Genomic DNA, 13,072 nt, shown 5'->3' on the forward strand with positions numbered 1-13,072 from the left:
ACACTCCACGCTCAATCCAAAAATCACAGCGGAAAAGTGCCTTTTAAACTTTCACAGATAATTTTGCTGTCAAACCATGAGAATTCATGCTTGATATAAAATTGGCAAGAAAAGGATGAAAAACAAAATGGATATTTGTTATATTACAGCAAATTACCTTAAATAGAGATTCAAGACTGCTACAAATATACATAGGGTTATTTTCATTAGATTTACACCAATACTGGTTTCATAGTCTTATGATGTTACACCCAACTTCACAAACATAGCAGCATGTACTTCATGATGAAATGCTCACATTGCCACATATGGAGATACAGTAATATTCATCAGACTTGTACTTTGAGAAGTAAACATGGTGGTTGGACATACAGACTATCCCCCAAATAAACTTTACAAGCAGGATGGTTTAGTACAACCTTTTTCTCCTACGAAAAGGAAAATGAAAAGGACAGGTTCGTGTGGTTTTTGGAGTGGGTAGAAGGCCCTTGTTATATAGTAGGCTCTTTGTTAAGTAAGAAGGGAATTTCTGAGCTTCACCTCAAGAGTTAATTGTTTCTGGGGAGGAAAATTACCTCAGCAAGGATGAAAACAGCACTATTATATGAGTTAGCAAAATTATGAAATAACATAAAACCCCTACATAGAAAACTAGCCAATATTTACAGTCAAAGTGACTATAATCTGAATCAAACATTTAAGTAATGGGGAAAAAATAAAAACCCACAGTGATGTGAATAACACTGTTTTCTTCATTTCTGCACAAACCCACTTTTTTCTGTATTTTTAAACTTATACATGTTACATATACATCATGTATACATAACATATGTTAACCCAACTACTGCAGTCAGCATGGAGACAGCAGTACACTATTCACCATCTTCAAACTTTAGAAGACTACTTTTCTTTCCAGCAAAAAATCTGAAAAGATTCTCAATATTACAAGGCACTGCAAAAGTCTGCAGGCAAATGAATGATGAATTATACATAAAACAGAGGTGGTGGTAAAATGTGGGACATTTGATGTAGAGCAGCCATTAATAAATGTAATTGTGCATGTCATCCATGGAGGTTTTTTCATCCTGGGGTACACTGTTTAAAAGGATTACATCTAGTGAGGAAGGGATCTTAAAACCTGCAGGATTTTCACTTTATAGGTTGTAAGTCTTAATGTAATTACACAAAGCCAACTCTTATAATGAAACACGAGCAGTTTTAAAGAATTACGGATTTTAGGTGCATTGTTTTTGTACACATGGAAAACACTGCAATGCAAGCATTTGCATTACACTAATTTCCTTAAATCACTGCAACTTGCAAACCAATACTGTAGAAGAAATTTGAAGAATCTGTACATAAGATTTAGAAAGACTCACCCAAACCAGAGTATGTTTTATGAAAAGAAACTGTGGCTCTTATCAACAGCAATTCTGAAAAGGCTGCCTTAGACACTCCAAAGGATAGTGACAGAATCTTCATGATGATTAGTGTGATCCTCAGGTAAGCAATATCAGACACATTTTTTGAAAAAGGGTACTGAATGTCACAAAGTAGACTATGCAAAAAAAAAAAAGTACACCTATTAAGTTTTCCTCATTACCTGGCAAGCTCACGGGGTAAAAATTTTAGATGAACATGGAGGAAAATCTGTCAAAAGAAATGTTGGGTGGAAATTTGGAATGTTTACCAGTAGACAGAACTCATTATCAGGTAAACGTGTACTAGAAACGACCTTGAAATTTTCAGAGTGGAAACTATTTTAAACATGTATATGTGGTAGTTGATTAATACCATTTAAGAATTCTATTTGGGTTTCACAGACTAAGCATTAGGTAACTCTATGACCAGCCTTTTAAGATTATTATAGTTAGCCTTCTTGAAAACCAAAAGTGTATATTTTGACATTGCCTCACCTCCTCCTAAAACTGGATAAAACCCAGTAAAGTGCAACTTGACAGTAATCTCTCTCAGATTCTAGAGGCTGCCAAAATCATCTAAGATCTAAAATCATCTAGGATGCTATATATACTAATGAGAAATTATAACAACTAAAAAAATGGCAATCCCCCCCAAAAAAAAAGAAAAAAGAAAAAGCTAAGGGCAACTTAAATAGTGTCCTTCGAGGGTCTACTATCTCACTGCAGGACAGTGTATACCCCACAATCTTAGAACCCTGTAAAGCCAGTGTTTCATGTGTAAGTCTCAAAACCTACAACCTACTGTGTCAAGTACATTCTACTTCAGAAAAATGGATCAATAGAGGTGTAACTTGAATCCTCTTTGTTAGGAATACAAAGATTCCCCCAAAATGAGATTCATATCAGCTGCAATATATCCCTTGCAAAAGAATGCAAGCCAAACCAATGCCTCTCAGATGCTCAAAAACAATGTAGTGTGCACATGAGAAACAAGGAGATAGCTGCTTTGAATTACTATTGAAACCCTAAAGCAGCTACAGTATCTGCAGAATCAAGGAACTGTTACAGTTCTGTTTTTTCCTTTCTCTCCGCCTCACCTAAAACAAGGCTTCACTCCTCCTGCTGTGACGACGGGAAGAAAATCACATTAAAAAGGGCTCATGGTCTATATTGGTTGACAAAGTTATTCTAATTTTATATACCAAAACATTTCCTGCAGCAAGTTACCCTGCCTTCTGTGAAAGGTAAACCTAAGATAAACATGTGAAGAATCCCATAAGACTCCGGCTGTTGGAGAGTCTCACTTCGTCCATGTTTGGGGAATATAAATTTAAATAGTTTTTATACATTTTAAAGTATCGTCCAGCTGCAGATAGCAGCAGTAAAAAATGGGGGCTTCTCAGCAATTCATGGAAAGTGTCCTGGAAATGGTAATGCTCAAGCTGAGCTCATTAAAGCATTCTGAACGGTATTTTTAAAAAATCAAGTATCAAAGAGGATAGGATTTGAAGTGAAAAAACATTTCTGTGCGCAGTATTCTATGTACAGACTGCACGGTTCTACAGAATGATGAGCTATATAAAATACCACAATGGAACAAAAAAAAAATACAGTGGAAAGTAAACTCAAATGAGGGAAAATATGGCAGAACCCAAGAAGAAGAACGTTTAGTATCTTAGGTGTCCTGAAAATAATTCTGAAAAAAATCTCCCTTTTCTTCATCATCTACACTGATTCATTTGGGACCAGGAGGGATCGTGGATGGATTCTGCACTGATGAAGCTGGAAACGCCTGTAAATTCATTCCCGGCTGGAATGGTCCCCCAGATTGAGTAGGAATTACTACAGACTGTTGCGGTGTTCCTGAAATTCCTACCCACTGTACTGGGTACCCTGGCCCCCCCACAGCATTATACTGACAAACATGGGGCATTCCATATGATGATAATGGCCCAGGAAATGAAGGGAGTGGGAGTCCTTGTGGCAAGGAGGTTGGGACAGCTCCACGGATTTGGGACAGTGAAGAAATCCATGTTGGTGTGTAGCCCATAGTAGATGGAGTATTCTAACAAAAACAAAAATAAAAACAAAAGATCAGTTCATTTGGTCGATGCTTTTACCCATCTATATTCCTTCCTGTTCTTTCTGGCTTACTATTCCTACTATTACTATAAGCGGCTACCACTTTTGGAGCACCTTTCTGTGTACCAAGCATTGTTGCATACCTTAGTTCATTTCCTCTTCATTACTGCCCTACAAGGTAGGCATTTTCAGATAAAGAAACTGAAGCTCAAAATTGGTGACACCTAATATCACTAAGCAACCTGATAGTGAGGTGAGGATTTGCATAGAGTTCCAGCTAACTCTAAGGACCCTGCTAAATCTCTGTTCACAATTTAGTGTTGTCTCATTTCTTTATGCTAGCACTATTCTTCTATTTTTATTTCCTTCTGCTAGCCCCATGAATTCTCTCATTCAGCACCACAGACAACAGACCAGCTTACTACGTAATTCTTTGGAGACAGAAGAGCATGATTTAGTGTGGCACAGGGGAAAGAGCCTGGCATAAATAGTGAGTGCTCAACAAATGTCACCTCCCTACCCACTTCTACTCATTGCCTTAAAGTCTAATGTTCCTATTACATTTTTGGAAGTTTAAACTCCAGACAACCATGTTTTTGGCAGTATTGTGAAAATATATTCCTGCCTGACTCTCCTTATCATGTCCTATTGTTATTATGCACATCTACTGAGATTACTGAAATCCTATGCACATGGTAATAGTAAGTCTAATGGAAGTAAATAATTCTCACTTAAAGCACAGTTTGGTATCAGTCCCAAATGCTTAGTTCTTCTAAGTTGAATAGTCAAGCTAAAAGCCTTTCAAACAGACTTTGAAACTGAAGTTAAAGGCTTTTGCTTGACTCAAGAATGAATGACCATATCTCTGGAGGTGAAAAAACACATTTGTTTCAAGTTCAGTAATCCCTTCTTCATATCAGTGTTTTTGTCCTGTTAAAGTAAAAGGAAATTTAATACTTCTGATTCAAAAGAGCACATACAGTATGACTGCATTTTTATAAAGTTATTTCCATGTAGCCATATACAGACATAGAAAGATATCTGAAATGGTGACAATTATTTCTAGGTAGTGGGATTTGAAGGTGGTATTTTAAGATTTGTACTTTTCTGCATTTATTAAATTCTATAATGGACATTATTATTTTACAAACAATAATGTGATTTTTATTTTTTAAAAAAGACAACTGCAGATGATTTGTTATACTTAACCTTCTCCTGCATATTTCAAAGGAATTTGAGATTCAAATGACCTATGGTCTTTCCTCTACCAAAACACACTGCCTACTCATGTTACACATCTTGTTGATTGGTACGCTGGAATGATAGCCAGTAATGGCAGCCAGAAACCTGGTCTTGACACATTCCCTCTTGCCATACATCCATTCCATTACTAAATCTTGTCCCTCTTCTCTCTCTTTTTTTCTTTTTTTAAAAGTAGGCTCCATGCCCAACGTGGGGCTTGAACTCATGACCCCAAGATCAAGACCTGAGCTGAGATCAAGAGTCGGATGCTTAACCAACTGAGCCACCCAGGCACCCCCATTTTATCTCTTAAACATTTCTTGGAATCTATTCACTTTTCTTCATCTCAACTTCTCTTTATCTGGACTACTGTGACTAACTCCTCATTGGTCTATCAACTTCTACCCTTACCCCCTATTATCCTCTCTTCTTGCTTCAAGTCAGAGTAATATTTTCCCAAAAGCAAATCTGATGTTAGCCCTAGGACTTCAGTGGCTATCCAACTTCTTTTTTTTGCTATCCATCTTTCTTAAAATAAAGACAAAGTTCCTTATCATCACCACCTTTAAGACCCTCCCAAACTTCTTAGATTTACTACGCACCAACTCCTCTCTGCTCTCTTCACTTCAGCCAAACTGGCTTACTTTCAGTCCCATCATGATCCCTTTACCCATACATGGCTTTTGCATATGCTGTTCTTTCTGCCTGGAATCATATTCCCTCCCTTTTTCACCTAGTTAACACCTACTCATTCTTCAGATCTCTGTTCAGTCATTACTTTCTCAGTGAAAGCTTGACATCCCTTCACTAGATCAAATCTCTTACTATATGATCTTAATTTTTCCTTTGTAGTCCATATTACAGCTACAATTTTATATTTATATAAGTCTGTTCATGTCTAACTGGACCACCAGAGTGTAAGTTCCATGAGACAGGGCACACACTTTGCTTTTGCTCATCGAACCTAGTGCCTAGCATGGGGATTGGCACAAAGTACAGGGCCTGACATAATCATGACAAAATTTTCTAAGTAAGGCCACAGATTTAGTAATAAGCAAGAACATTAGTTATGAGATGAGCTTTCCACACAAAGATATAATCAACTGAACTCAAAATACAAAAATAGTAACTACTTTGTGCTAGTCACTCTATAGGTGTTACCTCATTTAATCCTCACAGCAATCTTGTAAGGCAGGTTAAGTATTATCTCGGTTTTAAAGACATGGAAATTGAGGCACGAATGACTTCCCTATAGTCAGACAACCTAGCAAGTGACTGAGTTGACACTGGAACCCAATTCTGTTTAAAGACCTTTACCACTTTTGTTCATACTCCATTTTCTACTCAGTCTCCCTCCAAAAATCCCCCATTATACTGTAAAAAACCACCCGCCTAACTAGTCAACAAAAGTCTCCATTCACAGTGTACTCAGAGGATCTCTCACTGGCAGCACCAATGCATTTATGCCTTGAAATTTACCTCTAAAGACTTCCAATTTTTACAGTGGTGATACTATCTGTACATAAATCAGTGTCAGGAGTAAAATAAATACACACAGTCCCCAAGAAATATACTGCTTACTAGTTTGGGAAATCTAGGCTTTTGAAATTTTTATTCAACCTTAACACTAACTATTTTCAGACTTTCTTTACCAAACTATATGCAACAGCTACAAATATACACATACATGTACACAAATACAACAGACACACACACACAAATACATCTCTTTCAATTATCAGGGTTCAGATTCTAAGCCCTGATTCATATTTTAATAGATTTACTCATGGTGAAAAAGTGATACTTAAAAAATTCAAACACAGAGAAGTACAAAGTAAAATAAGTCCCAAATTCCACCATCCCGCATAATGTTAATGGCTTTTCCTATTTCTATGTGTACGTACATATATCTAATGTACCTAATTTTAAAACAAATACTGTATATACTGTTCTATAAGCCTGCCTTCTTCCCACTCCAGAATGCATTGAGGACATCTTTCTATATCTCAACTGCATGTACATCTGACTAAGGCCATATGCAATTAACAAGGCATCTCATCATAAATTTAAGATGCCTTTCACAATATTCTAGCTTAAAGAGCTTTAAAATTATTTTTCAAACTGAACAAATAAGATCACTTAGTAGTTCTAAGAATATTGACATAAAACATATGATAGCTTTTCCTCAAAACCCAAACTCTTCTTACACCACAGGACTGAATTAACTGTCATTCTAGATGCCTTCTTTTTCAGGTATAAGAGTCTAAAACAAGGGACAGCAATCTACAGCCTACCACCTCTTTTTGCAAGTCAAGTTTTAATGGAACAAAGCCACATGCATTCATTCATGTTTGTCTATGGCTGCTTTTGCCCTACAACAGAGTTGACTAGTTGCAACCACACGACTTGAAAGTATTTACTAATACTAACTGGCCCCTTCTCAGAAAAAGTTTGCTGACCCCTGGTCTAAAAGATAATTGGCTCAAAGACATAATGAATCTAGACAAGGATAAAAGTCACTATGTTGTCAAATCACACCATTCACTCATAGTGACTAAGTGAATCAATTTTTATGGTTTTAGTTCTTTTTTTTTTTTTAAGTAAGCTCCATGCCCAGTGTGAGCCCAGTGTGGAGCCCAGTGTGGGGCTTGAACTCACAACCGTGAGATCAAGACCTGAGCTGAGATCAAGATTCAGACCCTTAACCGTCTGAGCCACCCAGGAGCCCCTGGTTTTAGTTCTCATAAATAAAGAGGAACATGTAAAAACAACTTACTTCATATACTTTGTTCCAGTTGTCTGTCTCTAGTTTGTGTTGACTCTGTTTGAGTTGGTTTAAACTTGGCTTAATAAGAGAATTTCCTACTGTTTCCTTTGTCCAGTCATCCACCAGTTTATGTAAGTCATCTGTGAACATCCCTTTTTTACTAGCTGGAGATTGTTGGCATGATGCTATATTACTTTCCACACACACTGGATCTAGAAGAAAAAAAACCCAGGAAAACCATAAAAAGGAATTAAAACTGATAAATACTGTTCTTTGGCCAATAATGCAGTTGATAGAACCTCATATATGGCGTACAGATAGGGTAAACAGACGTTCGAGTTTATCTGGGACAGTCCTGGTTAAAAGCTGTTGTCCTGGAGTAATTATTAACAGGATGCCTTTCACTGTCAAAAGTTTTCTCTTGTTGGATGGCAAATTATATGGTCACCTTGGTATAAGTCAAATAAGGTATAAGTTATAAGTTAAATAGAATAAACAGTATCTCTAAAAACATTAGTACCAATTATAATTTTTTTAATAATAATTTTTTATTATGTTAGTCACCATACAATACATTCCTAGTTTTTGATGTAGTGTTCCATGATTCATTGTTTGCTTATAACACCCAGCGCTCCATACAATATGTGCCCTCCTTAATACCCATCACTGGCCTATCCCAATCCCCCACTCCCTCCCGTCGGAAGCCCTCAGTTTGTTTCCCAGACTCCATAGTCTCCCATGGTTCATTCCCCCTTCTGTTTACCCCCCCCTTCATTCTTCCCTTCCTTCTCCTACCGATCTTCCTATTTCTTATGATCTTTACATTAGTTTCCTCATATACTTAGAAGAGTTTACACAATCATAGAATGTTAAAATTGAAAAGAACCTTAGAAGTCTAATCCAAACCACTTGTTTTATAATGAACGAATGAGCCCCAGAAAAAATACAATGATATATGCCTGAGTTCTTGCAATTAGTTACCAGCTGAATCAGGCATGGAATGCTGAAGTGTAGACAAGGATGCTCTCTCTTTTCAGTATACCATACTGACTTTCAACAAGCATCAGAAAACTAGAATCTCATTTAGCTTTTTCACCAATATTTTTGTTAATGATAAATAAACAAATGGCAGAAACAAGAATGCAGAGGGTGTATGAACCTCATTAGTTGTAGAGCATAAGATGTCTAAATAAATGAAACAAATCAATTACGAAAGTCTCTGTCAGCAAAAAGTTTCCTAATCTGAACAGTACATTAAGTCTTTAAATTATTCAGTACTATTATACACATTTACTAAATCATTCTCGTAGAAAAAATTCAGAAAGTTCCAATTCCTCTGCTTTACAAGCCAAAATTTATAGAGTGGGTTTAGGAACTATAGTTGTGAACATAAGCACAATAACATTTTCTGGAATTTTATTAAACAAGCATATGAAAATTTCTTGTACATTTGTTATGGTACTTTTTGTAATTATGAAAAAATATGGAAATTGCTGAAGATGATGCAAGAAGCCTCCATATTAACACTTTCAAAATAATTTTCTTTATCATTTTTGAAACTTAGTAACAGGCCTGTGATATAGGCTCAACAAGTATTCTACTTTTTGGATGAGAAGAATGGGATCCAGAAGCCGAGGTTATATGCTAGAATCCAGGTATCCTGACAGGTCAGTGTGCCTTCCACTGTACCATACCAACCCACAGAATACACTGGGAAATGAATGGGGAACTTGCTTCAAAAGGAGAAACGTGATAATCTTAAAGAGCGCTTTTACAAAGTCTGTGATTCTCAATGAACTCTGCACTACTGAAAGCTTAGATTCAAGGAGATTAAATATTAAATGAAAACATATTAATGAAAATTGCTTAATAAGAGTTTAATGAATTAATTGGACCATAATCATATATATAAAAGAGTTTTATAAAAATCTCGTATACTACCTTTTGGGCAACCATGAGATACCAAAATGACATACCAATTTTGCATGGAATTCCCTCCTTTTCTAAGACTTAAAACTCAAAGACAAGTCAGCCTATAATAAAGACCTTTTTTTCCTGTTTTCCCTCTGCACATTCATCTAATTCTCTGTCAACTCCAATGATGGGACAAATAGCAGAATGATATTGGGGAAGACTCTGGAGCTGAAGCCTTTTAATATTGTCTTCTTACCCTGGAAAAATGTCAGCAGGTAGGATTAAAATGGAGATGATAGCCAGAACCATATACACATATGTTAACATTTTTGTCCACCCAGCTTCTCCTAAGGAGTATTTCTGTGCTCATTCCCCTCAGTTTCTAAAAAAAAAAAAAAAAATGTGTCGCATAGAGCTAAGTTTGAATGTCATTCATTTAAAACATTTCTGCACTAAGGGAAACCCCAATATCAGGATTCCTGTGTACAACTCTGATGCAACAAGTGACCTCGAACCCTCACAATTGATGGTAATGATGGCTGCTGCACTAGTAGCGCAATAGGCAGCAAGTGAAAAATGATTAACAAACCAAACAGGTACTGAGGGCAAGACTCCTAAGCAGGCAACAGAAAGATATGCACACACATACCTTCCAGAAGTTATCAAGAACAAAGTGCTATATGATAAGAAAAAAACGTTATTTGAATGTTATCCAGTGCCTAACTACACTTTATACATGGAAAGGACAATTATTTATTGATTTCATCTAAGAGTTATTCACATACTATAAAAGACCACTTAAAGTTAACAAACTAGAAAATACCTACATGAAAAGAAGTACTGTACAAATGTTTCAACATTTATAAAAAATGTCAACATTACTTATAACATTACTTAAAACTTCAAAGATGCTCTTTAATATTAATTTCTTACTGATGAAATGAATAAAACCGCAATATGGTCATTGTTGCTCTTTTTTGTTTTTTTCCCCAAGGTGATGCCCACATTCAGATAGTTTTAGTGACCACCCAACTGCAAATGTTCCCACCTCTTATCTCAAACCTTGACCCCTCTTCAAGCCAATTTAAGAACCCAAACGTGTTTTGCCACTTGGATGTCAATCAATTGTTCAATTCAATACACCTAGAATCAAACCTAACATGGTCTTGGCGTAACAGTTGACCTAAATGTCATATTTCTATGATATTTTTCATATTTTCTCCAAACTACTCAGACTCTGAACTTTTGGATCTCACCAAAAACGTACAAATATCCAGTTCATCACCACATCATGACAATTCATCCATACAACATCTCTTGCCCATTTTCACTTCCACAATTCTCTAAGCTCTTAATCATCTCATACATGGAATGCTACGATTGCAATGATCTAAATGGACCTACTCCCTAGCTCTAACCAATACATGCTTCACACTGCCACCAGATTAGTATCAGTTAAATGCTGTTTTCAGCATTTCACTCTACCGTTCAACCCCCACCCCCAACTTTAGAGGTTTCTTAATACTAACAACAGTGGGTTTTTAACTTGTTTAGTTGGCAAAGTCATTGGTAGTAGTCATGGTTATCTTTGCAGAACAAATATTTACTATCCCTAAACAAACATACTATCTCATTTATTAAGCTTAAATATGTAATTATGTGTTAGATCAGATACATTATCTTACACCAAACAATAGCATAGACAAGCTATGGCAGTTGCCAGAAGTTCTTTTTTAAAGTATGTAAGAAAAACCTTCTAATTCTAATGTAAACCCTCCATTTTATCCAACTGTTATATTCTCTTTCTTGGAAACAAATCTTGCATTTTAACATTTGCATGCCTTTATATCATGCAGTTCTACCTATAGACAATAACCTTCCCACAGCACTTCACTAATTTTAATCCTGTCCATTTATCCTTCATGACCAACTCAAATACTACATCCTATATGTGGCAGTCTCAGACCACTATCACCCTCTATAATCTTCCATTGCCTCTTCTCAACCCACTGCAGACACAATTTCCGGTATTGAGAGGCAATGCAGAATAACAGTGAAGAACCAAGGCTTTGGGGCTAAACAGATTTGGATTTCCTCGCTTATGAACTGAGGTCTTAGGGAAGTTGTTTAACCTCACTAACTTTAGTCTTCTTACCTATAAGAGATAGACATTAACTTCTACCTACCTTAGAGTTGCTTTGAGGATTGAGATTATATAATGCAATTATGTTTCAGGGTCCCCAGTTCTCAGAGATTCAGTGATTCAATCAAAGGTCTAAGGACTTAACATATAGTTGTATTCACAGCTAAGTTTATTACAGCAAAAAGATGCACGATAGGGTCAGCAAGAGAAAAAGACACAGGAATCTAGAGAAATTTATGCACAGACTTCCTTATGCTCTCTTCCTATTATGAGGGGGCACACTTGAGCATACTCCTTTCTCTCAGCAACAAAAAATGCAGTACACCAAAGATACAAGAACTGAACTAAGACAACTTCCAAAGACTGAGAGTGACCACTGGGAGACCCACATGTGGAAAAGATCCAAAGAGTACCACAGAGGCAATGCAACTGAACTGATATTGGAACAACAGACCAAAGAAGGCTAAGACCTACAAGGTAAAAATAACTGGGTCGGGGCGCCTGGGTGGCTGATTGGGCAGCCAACAACTGGTTTAGACTCAGGTCATGATCTCATGGTTCACGGGACTGAGCCCACATAGGGCTCCACACTCAGCAAGGAGTCTGCTTTAGATTCTTTCCCTCTGACCCTCCCCCATTCATGTGCGTGCGCTCTCTCTCTCTCTCTCTCTCTCTCTCTCTAAACTAAATGAATAAATCTTAAAAAAAATGGGTCAATTACTTCCCGGGGCAGGAAATATACAAAATTAGCCTAGAGCATCTTCTGGCACTAGTAAGTAAAGAAGAGTTGAAAACCAAAATTATACAAAATAGCTGACTGGCACTCCTCAAAAGTTTCAGGGTCATCAAAAATAAGGAAGTTCTGAGAAACTGTTAGACCCAAGAAAAGCCTAAGGAGACATGAACACTAAATAATGCAGTACCCTGGATGTGATCCTGGGACAGAAAAAAGATAAGGTAAAAACTAGGGAAATCAGAGTAAAATGTGGACTTTAGTTAATAATAACATGTCAAGATTGGTTTATCAGCTGTGACAAATATACCATACTAATGTAGGATGTTAGTAATTGGGAAAACTGGGTGTGGGGTACTGTCAGTACTATCTTACAGAAATTGGAAATTCTCTGTATTATCTTAACAATTTTTCTGTAAATCTAAAACTGTCCTCCCCAAAATAAAGCCTGATTTTTAAAAATCTTAGTAGATATAGGGGCGCCTGGGTGGCTCAGTCATTAAGCGTCTGCCTTCGGCTCAGGGGGTGATCCTGGAGTTCTGGATCGAGCCCCACGTCAGGCTCTTCCGCTGGGAGCCTGCTTCTTCCTCTCCCACTCCCCCTGCTTGTGTTCCCTCTCTCGCTGGCTGTCTCTATCTTTGTCAAATAAATAAATAAAATCTTTAAAAAAAAACTTAGTAGATATAGCCAAAGTGGTACTTTTGGGAAAATTTATAGCATTAGAAGCTTATATTATAAAATGAAAAGTCTCACACATCAATAATCTTAGC

The 13,072-nt window shown here is 36.8% G+C and overlaps 1 protein-coding gene across 1 annotated transcript in view; it reads right to left on the reverse strand.

The window, feature by feature from the left end:
• Positions 1-211: 211 nt before the first annotated feature.
• The window catches only part of WNK3 (WNK lysine deficient protein kinase 3), a 158,617-nt gene continuing 145,756 nt past the window's right edge, over positions 212-13,072 (reverse strand). Inside the window, exons 22-23 of the mRNA XM_044380160.3 lie at positions 7,522-7,724; positions 212-3,486 (exon numbers count right to left, since the gene is read on the reverse strand). Of these exons, the coding sequence (XP_044236095.1) occupies positions 3,157-3,486; positions 7,522-7,724 (533 nt within the window). The 3' untranslated portion in view covers positions 212-3,156. The remainder of the gene's footprint in view (positions 3,487-7,521; positions 7,725-13,072) is intronic.

This window comes from Ursus arctos, chromosome X (assembly GCF_023065955.2).
Source record: "Ursus arctos isolate Adak ecotype North America chromosome X, UrsArc2.0, whole genome shotgun sequence".
NCBI lineage: Eukaryota > Metazoa > Chordata > Mammalia > Carnivora > Ursidae > Ursus > Ursus arctos.